The sequence below is a fragment of the Amblyomma maculatum genome, chromosome 4 (assembly GCF_055883805.1).
Source record: "Amblyomma maculatum isolate TAMU_Amacu chromosome 4, ASM5588380v1, whole genome shotgun sequence".
Lineage (NCBI taxonomy): Eukaryota > Metazoa > Arthropoda > Arachnida > Ixodida > Ixodidae > Amblyomma > Amblyomma maculatum.
In genome coordinates, this window is record NC_139347.1 from 63,024,907 (window position 1) to 63,040,940 (window position 16,034).

General features: G+C 42.9%; 1 protein-coding gene across 2 annotated transcripts in view; it reads right to left on the minus strand.

Annotated features, from left to right (window-relative positions):
* Positions 1–4,673: 4,673 nt before the first annotated feature.
* LOC146191245 (uncharacterized) overlaps positions 4,674–16,034 on the minus strand; it is a 57,536-nt gene continuing 46,175 nt past the window's right edge. For both annotated transcript variants that reach the window (XM_084601727.1, XM_084601726.1), the window contains 6 exons: positions 15,652–15,831; positions 14,000–14,219; positions 12,444–12,598; positions 9,420–9,665; positions 6,288–6,570; positions 4,674–5,161 (listed from right to left, as the gene is read on the minus strand). In XM_084601727.1, the coding sequence (XP_084457853.1) occupies positions 5,052–5,161; positions 6,288–6,570; positions 9,420–9,665; positions 12,444–12,598; positions 14,000–14,219; positions 15,652–15,831 (1,194 nt within the window). In that variant the 3' untranslated portion in view covers positions 4,674–5,051. The remainder of the gene's footprint in view (positions 5,162–6,287; positions 6,571–9,419; positions 9,666–12,443; positions 12,599–13,999; positions 14,220–15,651; positions 15,832–16,034) is intronic.

The following is a 16,034-nucleotide window of genomic DNA, read 5'->3' on the forward strand; positions in this document are numbered from 1 at the left end:
GTGTTTGACAAGAGGCACGCTATGTACTGTCGCAACTGATCATGAGGTCACCAGGTTATTCATGCATAGATGAAGCTGACCTCGCCGGGCGTCCGATCCAGGCGTCCGTGCGGCGCCTTTCATTTGGCACTTTCTCCAAATCCGCACCACACAGCAGACTCGGATGTCTAGGAGGCGTAAGTACAGCAGGCATCAGCGGCGTTTGAAATTGATTTACAGGATAGAAAAGGCGCAGTATCTGTCACGATTCTCCGCGGACACATGTACCATGCCGTAAATTAAATTGTGGAAGTGAAAGAAGAGAGGGAGATAGAAATGCAGTAGCGGAGGGCTACGATCCACAGTTCTATAATGCCTTTCACCTCATCGCACTTTAGTGTAGTCCAAAGTGCCCTCTAGAACTTTTTGTTGCACATGCACCGATAACATTTCTCCCTTCTTCATCTAAAGACCCTCTTTTTATGTTTCACAGTTCATATGCAAAGCATGGAAAACAAAAAAAAACCCTAAGAGCTCATGTTGCTTTACATGGGCAGTTCTTGCAGCACTGCAGCAAGTCCACTAAACGACTAGTGCAGTGTGCCTGCTGGTAGAACAGTAATGAAAACAAGGCACTTGTTTGGAACATGCATTGCCACTTGGTGATTGAACTGTGTGCACGTCTTGTGCATCGGGAAATTTGAGCTACTAGTCTCCAACAAATTTTTCACAAAGGATGGTCAGAGGCTACTTACTGTTAAGGCGTATTGCTGAAAAATTAATGCTCGGTGTACCTTTTGCTTCCTGACAAGCATCGGCACAACGACAAACAACTGTGTGGCTTTCCTCTTAGGTTAAGTGGTTTAAAGTATGTAGAATAACGCAGTGCACTTTGCATTCCTCACACTATATTTGAATATAACTCGTGAAGAAGGCTGCTTTTACATTTTAAAGAAACCCTTAAAACCAATGATGTCGATCAATTCCCAGTTTTTGGATATTCTCCTTTAGCCTGCTAGTGCGACAACATGGGGGAGGGACACATCAACGGGGGTTCACAGTGGCGTTACAAAAACTGGTCAACACTGCTGGATAAAAGGGCCTCCTTTGAAGGGCATCTGCAACTTTTTTCTCGATTTGTATCCGACTATATTGCACAGTCTCACTCTCTCAACGTGAAGGTAGCCGAACGTACATTCGAGCCCACTTGTAGCAAACCGGGTGATCACACAAATTGCATTCAATCTGTATGAAGTTCCTAGCAAATGGATTGCCCTATTACAGCGACATTCGGATAAAAGTGGTACGAAATGACGAGTAGCATAGACCTCAGCAAGCTGTTTTCTAATATCTCAGTGCAGTCTTGTGCCTCAGAAGAGCTATTTTAGGGGCACGATAATACTGATAGCTGTTGGGTGTTTGCAGTGATCCTAGCCTCGATCTTTGACAAAGTTGTAAGGATGCAGTGATGAAGCTGTACCGCAGCACATGTGTATCACCCTTATGTAAAGCTCCCTGGACCAGCACATAAGTGATATTTTGCGGTCGCTGCTAGACTCTTGAAGCAAACTTTTGCCTGGTATTAGAGCTACAGAGTTAATGAATGGTATTGAGACTTCTCAGGCTTCTTTTATTCGTTTATCACTGACCGCACGCAGTATTTCGGTTTTCAAAATGGCTCCTGTTTTGTGCTTACCACGCTTTAGCTATCACTTGATGCTTTGCCTAGCCAGCAAACACACATGCATCGATTGATGGCCTGTCTGATGGTGCTTGTTTGGTGGCTAACTGTAATTTCATTGCAGCCATTTTTATTGCTTTAAGGGATTGACATTTTCTTGGGATGGGCGCATCGCGGTAGCTGGGAGGCACTTTTCGGTCACCATGTGCTTTCACTACTGAGGCAAATGTACCGCGCCTCCTCATTTGTTACGGCCAATGTGGCCATGATTTTTTCCCGAGACAATGCCATAGTATTAATATGCACAGAGTGTTCAAAATTATACTTTTCGGAATTATGCAGCCAGCCAAACAGAAATTGTGACAAGAATTATTATAAACTTTATAACTAAGTCAAATTCTTTAATTAGGTTTTTATTCACTGCAGTTAGCCTGCAACGGTTACACTGAAAACACGTGGGCAATCGCATCTGAACACTATTGTACCTTATACACAGTGATAACTTTAGTTCCTTGCCAGATAGCCAATCAGTTGAAGAGAGCCGTCACGCCACTCCGTCAGCACAGTGATTCATCGGTTCCGTGCATAATTGGGCATTTGTGCTGAAAGTTTAGACATGCTTATCAAAATGTAAGTCTTAGAATGACAGTGCCTACTAGATTTTAGTGTAAACATGCATGCTAACTGCAGTGAATACGAAAGTTAAGGAATTGTCGTTCATTTCATTAATTACAAAGTTTATGATGACAGTTCTTTTAATAGCTTTTGTCTGCATGGGCACATAACTCATTAGCACAAACGACGTTCGTGTACTGCTCTTCATACAATTTTTTTTTTCTTTGTTTGAAAATTAATTTTGGACACCCTGTATATTGACAGCAGCTCCACCCTCACTAATAATAAGCGAGTGTTCAGTGTAACTGCAGCCATTCTGAGTGGGCTTGAGTGTGGACTGTATTGTGCTGGAGTGTGCTCATCTGTACACTACATGTGCAGCAGTATTTGGAAGTAACTGAGAAACACAGATGCAAACGAGTGAAACGTTCATTTGGTACAAATGATATGTACAAACACTTTGGCATTTGTAATATTTACATTCATCTAAGCTCTTGGCCCATAGCAACTCTTAAAATTATAATGCACTTTCTGGAACAGGCTCATGGAAACTCAAAGCGTAGGCAGCTATCTTAGAGTTTGATAAACTACCTCTAATAACAAACCTGGGAAAAAAATGCGTTCGGTCAGGCCATTGGATGCTGTACCGAGTGTCATGTTTATTTTGGTCCACATTCTTGGATGTACCTATTTTTTCAAGTGCAGAAATCGTCTGTACAGTGTGATTCACACTCTTAAGGTCTGCCTCAGTGTGCTGAAAAAGTATATACATACGCAGAGCTCTTGCACCTGCCAACTGCATAAATACTGTATAAAAAAATGCATGCTTGCTGTCCAAAACAACATTTGGCCCAACTGCTTACAATACACACATCTTTGTCCCAGCCAGCCTCATCAATAAATCCCACATAAGTCGTAGCATTGCAAATTGGGCTGCCAAAAAAAAAAAGCCCAGGTCTCGGCACCACGAAGGAATGCTAAACAAATCACACGTAAAGACTTAAGTTGTCAGTGAAGCAACCAGACATATATGATTAAATAAAGCACACATATGTATACAAATATGCATTAAGACAAACACAACCCAGACTGAACCATCTGACTGCTGTGCACGAACAGCAGAAACCAGACTACAAAACCTTCAGCCTGATTAGGAGAGTGGTAGGCTGGTTCGTAATAGCAGGATTTTATCCTTGCTGCTAGAGATGCATGTATGGTACAGAGAAAGGTAAAAAAGAACCTAGTTATACAATTGTAAAACCTTGGCTTTCAGTTGCATCAAGAACTGCAATGCTGCTCATTTGTTCGGGCAAATAAATCTGGTAGCTTTTGTAAATGATGCAAATAAAAGAAATTGCAACCAGACATAGCTAAGAATAAACTATACAAGATTGTTAAACTGTTGGTATTGAACCATTGTGTCAGCCAGCCACACGTTTCGGCCACCTGTTCCAAATTTCTTATTTTCGCAGCATCTTATTCCATTCCCTACTGCTTAACCATTACAGGTAGAATAGCATGTCATACTAAAACCTCAACAGTAGTCATGCAATAGCAAACTTAACAATCAATCAGGACATCTTTGTTTTTATGTGGCCATTATAGAGGACACCTAAAAAAGTGTTGGTACACATCTGTCGACTATATCCCCATCCAAGGTCTTGTGATGCTGGAAGAGTGTTTATACGCAAGGGTATGGTCAAAGAAGCATAACCAAGCCTCTGAACCTTTCCAAGTTCAGAAATAGAAGGCTTGTATGTCCTCTTGTAAACTACACTTCTACAGACTAGACTTGTCGACCTACATTCCACTTTTTCATTTTTATCATTTCCTTCAAAGCTCACCTTTTTAGATTCATTTTTTCGGTATTACGCTGGAAACTCCTTACCGTACCAGTTCAATGTTCTTTCTGATTCACGACAAGCAACCAGAAATAAAGATAAGGAAGCTGGCAGGATTATGTCAGATCTCTGCAGGAGCATCTGCACATATAAAAGCAGCAATAAATTGCCCAAGGCTGTAGTTAGTAGTGGGTATACTCAAGGACAGCAAATGCTGTACAAACGCATACTACTAAATATGCTTTCGAAGCCTCCGTTTTATGGTAGTCGTCACTGATGCAGATATTTTTAAAGAAAAGAACTGAGGGCTAGGATAAGATGTATCTGGACAATGGGGCATGAAGAATAAAAAAACGATAAGTTATCAGCCATTTGAACAGACATGGGTTAGGTTCCAGTGGAATTGGCCTTGCACTTGCCAAGTCTGATCAAGAAGGGGAATCTTCAGTGCTCACAGCACTTTCTTTCCAGCCTTACCATAAGGTGACAAATTGTAGAGACTATAAAGTCTGAATACACTGAAAAATACTGAGATAGTGCTACAAACAAATGCCTCATTGCACAGTACAAGCCATATCTTTGTTACACTACAACAAACAATGAACAGCCATACAAGAGAAAGGGGCACACAGTGCATCAGGTATCGCACAAACCTGCTCCTTGAGGCACTAGGCAATATTTGTACCAATGACAATGCTGTGATGCTTGGTGATGCTTGGTGATGCAATGCTTGGCTACTGTTGACAGGATGGCAACCATACTTTCGTTCATGGCAGCCTGAGGCACAAGCAGAAAAAAAAAAAAGAAAAAAAAGGACTATTCCTGGCACTACACACTGCCCCAACAATCCACGTGAGATTGCCCCCACTTGTTTTGCAAGAACACATCCATGTTGGCACCCGTAGAAGCAGGCTTAGATTGTCTGTTGGCTGCCGTCAGCCATCTTGTGTGTCACTAGTGGTGAGAACGTAGAGGAGAAGGTCGGTTGGAGCACCTTGCTGCTCCTCCTGCTGCAGTATGGTGCCGTCATCAAGGACAATAGTGCCTAAAGGAAGTGCACAGAAACATACGCATTTATTTGCATACATCGCCTAGACATTTCTTATGCTTTTATTAGAGCAGTAGATGTAATGCTACCATTCGTGAAGGTCAAACGACGCCAGGATTTGACCTCTAACGAAGGAATGCAGTCGCTAGTCATGTACGCCACTGCCATGGCAGGGGGGGCTCACCGGGTGCGTCGCCGTGTGTACGAAATATCGATGTCTGGCCAAATTCGGCTATGGCGAACATCATGATGACCTCCAAATTTGACCTTAGTCAATTTGGATTAAAACTGTACATGGCGTGTAAAAATCGCCAATAATAAGCAATTTATTTTATTTTTATTTATCACATACTGCGGGTCAAACATGGTCCAAGCAGTTTGCACACAACTGTGCAAACCTCGCATCTTCCTGCATTTGCTAAGTAACTCGGAGCGAGCACTCAATATTCAGGTTCGGCAGCGTCGAACCACTACTGTATTTTTTTCAATCGCATGTACAAGAAAACCAACTTAAATTCGAAAGTTGCAAGAGTAAATTAGAAAGTGGCTGAGATAGGCAATGAAAACTACTGACAATCTGTGAATCAGAAAGAAGCCTCTTGCATCCGAATACAGAAGTATAGTTTTAGTAGCTAATGGCAATAGATTATTTAGTAAACATGCAAGTCTCCCATATATAGAAAGAATAATTAAATCCTAAATTTGCCTGGATCAAAACTCGTAATCTTGTATCCTTGCAGATAAACAGATCACTCATCCACTCCTAAGAATACAAAAGTGTTGTTTTGAATTGCATTTTTGCCCTAATCGATAACTCTTAACATTTTTTTTCTGCTGCTGCATTATTCACATTTTAAGATGTAATTTCAGGGACAAATTGTAACGAGATTTTTTAACTGCACTAGCACCCGAACAGTAAACTTGAATGCCAATCCAAATTCAGAAAATAGGACTGTGTTTCAAATTTAGGTAACTCGCAGGCACACATCGAAGTTGTCATATTTCCACAGTCACACATTTCCCTGCCCTTTAAATCACTAATATGAGGGAATGGCTTCACCTACATTCTGTGAGGAAATGCAAAAGGCACCACCCTCTGCAATGTCCTATTGCTTCTACTTGCCTTGAGCCATGGCTCCCTGCTCCTGAAGTGTGCCAGCATTGTAGATGACATGTGAGCCATCAGCTACTTCCTGCTCGCTGACCACAAACTGGGGCTCTTCATAAGGAAGGTCGGCAGGTAGGCCAGAGGGTGCAGTCACTTCCACGGCTCTAACTGGGACACCATCATCCGCTGCCCCTTCGAGTGGCCCCGTCTGCTGCTGTTCCTCTGTTACTGCCGTCTCGTATGTGGGCAGCGTGATGTAATGCTGCTCTGCGTTTGCACCAACCGCTTCCTGTACCACCTTGAGACGGGGAGATAACACCAAAGTGCCACTGTTATTTTTAATGCTGTTTGTACTGTTCAGAGGACTTGTGCAAAATGCAAATGAGCCACACTATGTAAACAGAAGAGAAGTGCGCGCATTCTCTTTTGTGAGAACAGGTGGGAGGCATAAACCATGTGCGAGCGCATCATCAAGGTGCCTGATCACAGCTGCGAGGACAGGTACAGATTACTCGAGGAGTGGAGGAGCCCCCAACCTGCCAGGAGAGGTCCCCAAGCCTAGTAGGCTAGCCTACTTGAAAGGGAGCTCTTTAACAAGTTTAGCAGTCATGCACGAATGAAGCACTCTAGGCATGTTACCAACGTACAAACTTAAAAAAATGACAGCAGAGGGAGAAAACCTAATGAAAAAAAATTTGTGGCACTTTAGACCATTAAAGTGCGATAAGGTGAACGCCTTTGTTTGAAACTTCGCTGATTCCTGTTTTACTGCATCTGCTTCTGTAGGCTGTGTGGTGCAACGTTCGAGAAAGCACCAAATGAAAGGTGCCAGACGGACGCCTGGATCGGTATGACTCAGCGTAAGCTACCAGCCAACATATAAAGCCCCGCTTTAACCAAGCCGTATGAACGTGCCTGCATGGCCTAGGGATAACGTGAATGCAAGGGTCTTGGCAGGCTGATTCTGATATCACCCTCCCTTATGAAAGGAGGGGCCCGAGTTGGCAGCTCCTTCCAAACGTAATATCAGGAAGCCCTACGTCCAGTTGGTGCTTGGCCATGTTAAAGTGTACTAGAAGAGGGCAGTGGGCTCACTGGTGCCCGTTCCCTGACGAAATTCATGTCAAGTACGACAGGTGGCGCCACAAGTGAGATCACTGTAGCTTCTTGCTGGTCCAGCCTACGGCGCTGCGCGGTGGCGCACAGTTAGGTACGCGTTGCTTTAATTCTTGTACCTACTTTGATGGAGCGAACGGCTGACGGACAGTCGGTACATGATCGATCTGCAATGACATTGTTTGTTTAGCGTCACAGGAAGGGCGAGAGTTGGCGCAACACGCAATCAGCGATATGTATGACTTGATGGAAGGACCTATAGTATCAAAATGCTTTCTTTTTTTTTTCACGTTTTTTTGCGTCGAATTTTGCTTGCTGCTAACGTCGTGGTTTTAAGTGGGACAATACCGATCACGTAGTTAGCCGGACCTCATCCAGCCTTATATTTTTAACTTCTTGCACGTCAGTTAAATACAACGCACGAGTGTTATGGTACTTTGAACCATTTACGACACTTTCATTACAGGTTTTAGCTCTAACTGGATGACAAAATCTATGCTGGTCCTTGTTGTCAACGAAAATTTTTAGCACATGCAGCATTTCTTGAATGTTCTCTTGGATAACAAAATTTAAATAGGTGTCAACTAATCAAGTGTGCAGTGAAGCTGAATGTGCACACTTCTATTTTACCTTCTTTCACGCCCTTCTAGCACTGGTTTAGCTAATTAATATGTGCACTGTGAAAAGAGGGGCCTAGCAAAAGTAATTCATTGCCAGACCTCAAAAATTATTTCAAGCTATATAAACATAAAGCACTTATTCATTCACATCATTAGCAGCGGGTCAGCTTAAGATGATTTGTTCAACTTCCTTACCCATCTTCTTAGAATTTATCGCTTTCAGATAAAAGTGCAGCCGAGTAACTACATAAAAGCTGATTATCCTGGCATAAAAATAGGTATGCGCACACAAGCGAACTAAGCAGCCAACCTCTTGCCCCAATCTTGCTTTCACAACTGTCAGCACATACTGGACGTTGCAGTCAGCAGTTAATGGCAACTCAAGCATTTAGTGAACATGTTTTAAAGATTGCTGGCAAAGCCGACAGCAGACTTGACAGGTACAGCAGTCTCCCCCTTCCCTTCTAAAGCAAATGTGTTAGCCAAGCGAGTTGAAAGTCATATCCCCTGGTGATGGCATTGTGAGGAGTGCCTACAAACTTTGTTTCCTATTTTCATCACATATCGACGCCCAACATAACCTGAAATATGAACTATTACCTAGTATCACATGCTAGCCACATGCTATGGTCAGGCAGAAATGCTTGTGCAGGCAAAAATGTCTTTGCTGCCGAGCTGGTTGTATGAAGGCTGGGAGGGTCAAGGTAACGTCAACTTGCATATTATTATCTGAGCAGATTTCTAGCAACTAGAAAAGCGGTGCATATTCTTCTCCCATTCCTTCCGCAACTCTCCGTTTCTCGAGACTGCAAAAAATATATTTGGGGCACCCTCGATGTGAACGTAACCCATCCTTTTACTTGGCGCGTAACAATGCTTTTTTTTTCGACACTGAGTCATGCTAAACAAATTTGCGTGAAGTCTTCGTCACATTTACTGCAAGTTTAGCGCCTTTTCTTCATTTTAATGAAAAGCAAAATTTCGTAGGCAAAACGCGAGGAGCAGGACGTTTAGGAAAATGCGATGACAACACACACGCACAGGTTTTAATGCGGTCGGCATGGCCAAGCACTACAGTGAACTTGACATCAGCGCCACCATGCGGCCACTCGGAGAAACAAACTTTGTTGACATTTGTGGCGCCACCGCTAACGTGGGCTTGGCTGGGGAGTAAGCCCACTGCCCCCTTCTAGTACTCTTTAGCTATGTCAGCTGCCAGCTACCGCCTCCCACGTAACAAAATATGTCCCCCTTTAGGAAAGGTGTGGGCCCAGGGTGGCCAACCTTGACCTATGGTGGCTGTCATATTGGGTGGCATCACGTGATCTAGGATGGCCTCAAAAGTGTGACACCTTCTGAGAATGACAGTATGAGCCATTAAAGGTTTTCGCCTTAAAAAACGAATACCTACCATGCTCTGAATCTGTGAGGATGAGTTATCTTGCAGAGTGTGGATGACAGTATGGTCCTCTGCCATGACATCAGCAGCCGCCTTGGTTTCAGTCAGTTCAGAGACACTGTCAGAGACAGCATACTGTCCCGATGCCACTTGGTTCAGAACCGTCTCTTCTTCAAGTACATCCTCGGTAATTGTGGGCGTGTTGTCGTTGACGACAGCTTGGTCTGCAGGGTCTACCAAATTGGCCAGGTATGTCACCTGTTGCACAAGTGACAGATTTTGAGCCCCAGGCACTCATGTCAATGGCACTGCAGTGATTAAAAATTTCTGTCATGCATCTCGAAGCTATGGGTGAGTTCAATTTAACAGTTTATAATGTGTTTTGATAACAGCAAAATGTAAAAAAGGTTCTAAGTACTGAGCTCTCAAGTGTGGTATAGAAGCACTTGATTTACATTAAAGGATGATTTACTAGTGCATGTGTTGCTGTGAAGGTTTTCAGGTGCACAGGTTTCCTCAACTTTTAAGCCGACGAATGGATAACCATCACGCTCCCTTCTCTCCTTTCTTTAAACCATACAGAACGGATGTTCTGAACATTATATACTTCTCAGGGATGCAGTATGTTCCAGTCGCTTGTTGCACAAAAGCATTACCAACTACATGACCCACTGCTATTTTCAATAAATTTAGTTCTTTTCTTTAATAATTTCTGATACAAAGCATCATCTGCCATCTTGCCTTAACTCTTCTAGATGTATATTATATGCTGATGATATTGCCACAGTAGCATCTAACACGTGCACAAATTCTTTAACACATAAATTGTATACTGATGCTGCAAAGGAGTACCTGTGTTCAATCCCAACTGCCGACGGCTGCGTTTTGATGGAGGCGAAATGGAATGGCGTTCGTGTGCTGTGGGATGTCGGTGCAGGTTAAAGATCCCCAGGTGGTCAAAATTACTCTTGAGTCCTCCACTATGGCACCCCTTTCTCACTTTTCGCTTTCACTCCCACCTTCCTCCCTTCCCTTATGGCACAGTTCAGGTGTCCACAGAACAAGTGTGACAGATGCTGTGTTTTTCCTTATCTGTAAACCAATTATATGCTGCAAACTTCGCAGCCTGGTGTTAAACATCATTCTTACTATTAATGTCTCTAAATCTAGATTTGACACCTTCTGATCTCCTCGCAAGACTATTCCTGCATCGCTACATATATTTCCCTCGACTCTCACATACTCTTTGTTACTGATCATGCTAATGTTTCTTAAAATAGATCTTAACTGTCACTTAAAATTCAACAGACATATAAATTACCTTAAAAGAAAAACGGCATATGGCATAAGGGTGCTCATTAAGGTGTGAAATTACTTTAACTTACACACGCTCATTTCACTCTACTATGCTTTCATCTATAGTCATATTAACTTGTATTTCTTCTTAGGGAAACATACACATGGCACCGTTACAACACATACAAAATCAAGCCACATGCATCATTACACCCAACAGCTATTTGTGCAGCGTTGTGCCCTCACTGCAGGCTCATAACATCCTAGGAGTCTCATCCATGGTTCATTATTCTCTTGGCATCCCCATCTATATGTTCACGAATGGATCAATTCCTGTTCTGACTATCAATAGCACCCAGTTTCTTCAATCAAGTTTCACTCGCTTCTGAAGCCAATACAATTTCTTACTAATGAAGCCTAGAACTAATTATGGCAAATTCACAGTTAATTTTTCTGCCTCATTTCTATGGAATTTATTAGCATTTAGTATAAAGCAATTATCTAAAGTTCGTGCTTTCAAACATTGTTTTTGTACTTTTCTTCTATCATGCTATAGCGTTTTTCATTGATAACAGCATACACAGCACTCGTTTGAATTGTTTTCCTCTGTTTATCATTTATATAACATGTACTCAAACTATGATTCGTTTATATTATTGGTAGCAGTTTCACTTTTACCTGCTGCTGCTGCTTGTATGTCATCATTTTTTTTTGTGTGCTCGTAACAGAAATTCCTCTGTGCAGCCTTTGGCTTCGTGACCTCCTCCTGTATTTATCAAATATGCATAAGTAGCCACTGCTCGTTCAATAAACTGATCCTGATTCTGATACAAGGTATAGCAAAAATGTTTAGTAAGCATGATGCTTCTGTAAGGTTTCATTTCATAAAAATAAAAACTAACTAAAGCGGGCCCCTATCAAAGGGGTCCAATGTAAGCTGCGCCATCGTGAAATAACCTCCTCATCTAGGAATGAAATAAGTGATTAACAAATTTTTTCTGGTCCAGAAAATTCTGGGGCGGCAACCACAACCCCTCACTTCCCCTTAGTGTCATCACCAAGGAGAGAATGTGACGCGAGTCCGACGACCATAGTCAGTACTGAGAGCAAACTGGAAACCAAGCTGTGTCAGAACAATTTTCCTGAAATGCCATTACAGTGAACTGTTAGCCTATCCTTGAAAGGAAGTGGTCCCCACAACATCATCCTTAAAAATAAGACCTCATTGATGCATTCTCCACTGACGCAATTTCCCAGGTTCACAAGTCAAAATTCGAGAGAAATAAAAATGCCCTACAGAGTCGAAACATTCCTCTTCTGGTTAATACATATTCACATCCAAAATTTTGCCCGCACTAAGGATGAGATGACAGCAATGCAGACAACAGCCCACAATAATTAGGCAAGCTGTTTAGATCCCCTACCGACAAGTGCGCTCAATAGCCTTTTACAAAAGGGAAAGAGCCAACCAATGTCTTCATATTCGTAGAGTCCCATTTTTTGAAATCTGGTTGCTTCTGGATCCCATGTTTTCTTAAACAATGTGCTCGTTTCCCTGTTTTTCAGAAAGTGTGCTACTTTTCATACTGCAAGGCGCTACTGTGTTAAGGCCACTTGATATGTTGACATGATGACGGAAATTAAACTACCCATCAAAGCTAGCACAAACGTCAGCGAAACGATGCTGAAAGCCTGCCTTTGTGAAAATTATTACCAATGGTAGTCTAGCTGAAAACTTACCTGTCTGCCAGCCTCGTCGGTCACATCAAAAGGCATGGAAATCTCGATGGTGTTTGGAGTGGGTCCCTGCTTTATCTGGGCCCGACCACTGGCAATGGCATTGTGAAGCTCTTCGCTGCTCAAGCCTTCAACTGCGAGGACAAGCTCCGAGCTTCCTGCAACAGAAACCATGAGAATAGAAGAAAACAGCCTTACATATAGGTGTATCAACTGACACTACAGGCAGCATTGCCACCGTAAACTAAAGCAAGCACAGGAAGGTTGTCAAATGAGATGGTGCTTGTCATGTACCTCTGCACCGCTGGCTTACCATCCATGCAATAGCACAACAACTAGACGTGCTGGCTGCTTCTGAAGCGCCAATTTCAGTCCTCAACCAGCCAACCTATTGGCCTTCCTCTTGCAGTAATTTATGCAGCAATAAGCAACATTCCATTCCGCTTCTGATACTGATCATCGTTCTTGTCACAACTCTGACATTTATGACACATGCAAATATTGCAGGATAGATAGTCAAAAGAATACAGCAAACCAAACTGTGACCCCCAGTTTTGATTGCTTTTACAGGAGACGCTTACTGTCTCAGTTTGAAAACTAAACTTTCATCCAGACACTACCTTGCTAAATGTGTTCTTACAAAATTTGTGTGCCTTCTTTCTTTACAGCAAATGTTTTCTGTATTGTTATTGTGATAGCTGAATGGTCAGCCTCATCCTTTTGTTTGTTTACTGCTTCTTCCTCAGTGCCACTTACATATGTCAAGAACCGCGTCAATTTTACTTGTTCCTATCAGCTATCTTAGGGCTAAATTTTAAAAGACTCCTTACCTGAATGAGGATGCCTAAAGAGTGGCGTGCATTCTTTCGATGAAATTTTAAATAAGCCTCACTAAGCGCTCCTTCTTCGAGGCATATTGAAAAGTGCTGCTCTTATGGCATTCTCATCAGACTTAAAAGTCTGATGAGAATGCCATAAGAGCAGCACTTTTCAATATGCCTCGAAGAAGGAGCGCTTAGTGAGGCTTTTTTTTTTTTTTTTTTACTTTTTATCAAAACTATACAATGGTTGCCTGGATGTCATATTCGAGATCAAGGAGACAGTATATGGCTAGGTTTAGAAGCACTTGCTGCTGCAAGGGTAGCAGTCGGGAGGTCTGAGATCGCTGCTAAAGGCGAGGCACAGCCAAGCATTAAGATGCTTCATTTTCCCGCAGTTATCAACAAGTGTGCACAAACAATGCGGCTGTATGAAGAGTGGCTGATTGCTTGGTTGGCATGCAGTAACAGAAAAAAAAGAGTTAAAAATAAAAATAGTCTGTGTCTGCTGTCTTCAATTCATTATAAAAACGGGTACTTTCGAGTCAAGCCACGTTTAAAACATTTACTGACGAAATTTACTGTGAACTTCTGTTGTTGAACCTGTTTCCACAGCAACATGCATACAGACAAGATTTCCCCCATAAATCTGGATAAATGCTGTATGTAGCAGGCCTTGCGGTGGCAAGCGCAATAATGTTGAATAAGAAGACACAGCTTGAGCACACATGCATTACTCACCATGTTCACCCATCACACTGGCCACAAGAGATTCTGTTGTGTCCTGTACTGTGTCACTGCCAACTCTAGACATGGCTGCAGCCATGCTCGCACTTTCAAGGGCCACTTCGAGGCTAGCTACTGTTGGGTTGGTGGCCGTCTCTGCAGCATGTCGAAGGCTTTCAACGGCGGCATCTGGGTCCAAGCTCATGTCCGATTCAAGGCCTGAATTCTCGGAAGCCTGGAAATGTGCATTAATGGCGGCTGAAAGCAATCACATACGTACTAAGCCCTGCTAGGAAACCCAGTGCATAAGATACGAGCCTTCCGCAATTATCCATTTTGTATACTGTGTTGTCCATCAACATATATTAACGCGATAGCATTAAGGCTCCCGTTCAGTAGAAAACCAAGCTTGTAGTAGTCGGTGTTGAATGAAAAACCATGAGCATGCCTTTGGTGGGTAATAGTTGGCAGGTGATAAGGCCAAACACCTACTGGTCAGCAGGGTGTGCGACGCCAAGGGACCACGTGACATGACAGAGTTGGCAGACACTTTGCAGAGAATGAGTGGAGAATCGAACACGGTAGCACTGGGTCTTGAGTCAACCCAAGCAGGCACATTCGTATGGCTCCGTTAAAGCCAAGCTTTATATCTATGTCAAGTAATATGATAGCCTATGACAGTACACTAATGAGTATGTGTAATAGAGGCACACATTAAAGAACTAGTGACTAAGAAAGTAGCAAAGTGCATGTACGCAAACAAGGATCCATAAAAGCTCCAGATGGTAGCCATTAACGCTGTCATCGCGTCCTTAAAGGCGGAGCTTACCCCCAAATTTTTTGTAGTCCACTTATTTTTAGCCAGTGAGGGCCGGGAATTGTGGAGTTGATTTATATTCTCAGTATATTTATATGCAGTAATGCATGGTCTATGCCCCATGTTGGACTACATCTCTGCCTCTCTATACTCACATCTCAGTAGTTCGCTGCAGCACTACCGAAGCTATGACGAGTGCAGAGGTGACAGCCTGACGCTGCGGAGCATAGCGCCAGTATAAAGTTGCCAGCAAACATATGCGATGACATGTTTTAAAATGCATATTCACAAAATGCTACTTCTAATTAAACGTCAACATATACCCGATTTATATTTGCTATTTCCCCGAATTTAACCTTCGCGACTCTTGCGTATGATAACATCACGTTTTGAACATGGTGGCTCGCTTTGAAGCAGGATGTCTCACTTCAGTCAACTCATCTTGTTACAGGGTTTTCGGCTTGTTCATTGATCATAACTGGTGCATCCGGCATTAATTTGGCCTTATCTCACCTACAGTAACATTCATGAGCTTACCGTTATTTTTTATTTCGTGTGATGATTTTGCCTCTCTCAGGCCTAAAGAAGAAAGTCAGTTTGGTGACAAAAAGCTTGCAGTTCAGAAAACTAGATGACGCCACTAGGCCGAGTTGCTACCACGGCTTCATTTGCGGCCACAAGCATACGACAAGCAGACGACGCAGCATGTAAGAGCACACTTAACAATTCCTCGTGATTGGCTGAACGTGGTTTCTAGCTTCCACACTGCTGCAAGGAAGTGATGAGGTAGAGTATATAAATATACCCTTAGCCTCAGAACCCACACAGCTAAGCCTGATATGTCTTTTACCTTGGAGACGAGCATGGCACTGAGCGCATCGGGGTTCGACCACTGGTACTCCTTATCTGCGTGCTTCTTACGCAGGTGTCGCTTGAGCGAGTGGCGCAGCTTGAGGCTCAGGCCGCAATAATGGCACGTGTACACTTGGTTGGAGTGGAACATGCGGTGGTGGTTGCGTAGCTGGTGCTCCTGAAAGGCAACCAGATTGTTAATGAAAAAAGAAAAGAATACGCAACTCTGCAGTTTGCTATTATGTGCATAAAGCAATCTTAGAGGAGGCAGCAGTATGCATTGCCTCAATCACATCTCCATCGCACGCAAGCAAAAGAAGTGATATGCCACAAATTTCAACTAATCATTCGCGATAACAAAAGGAAAGGCACAGTGAACAT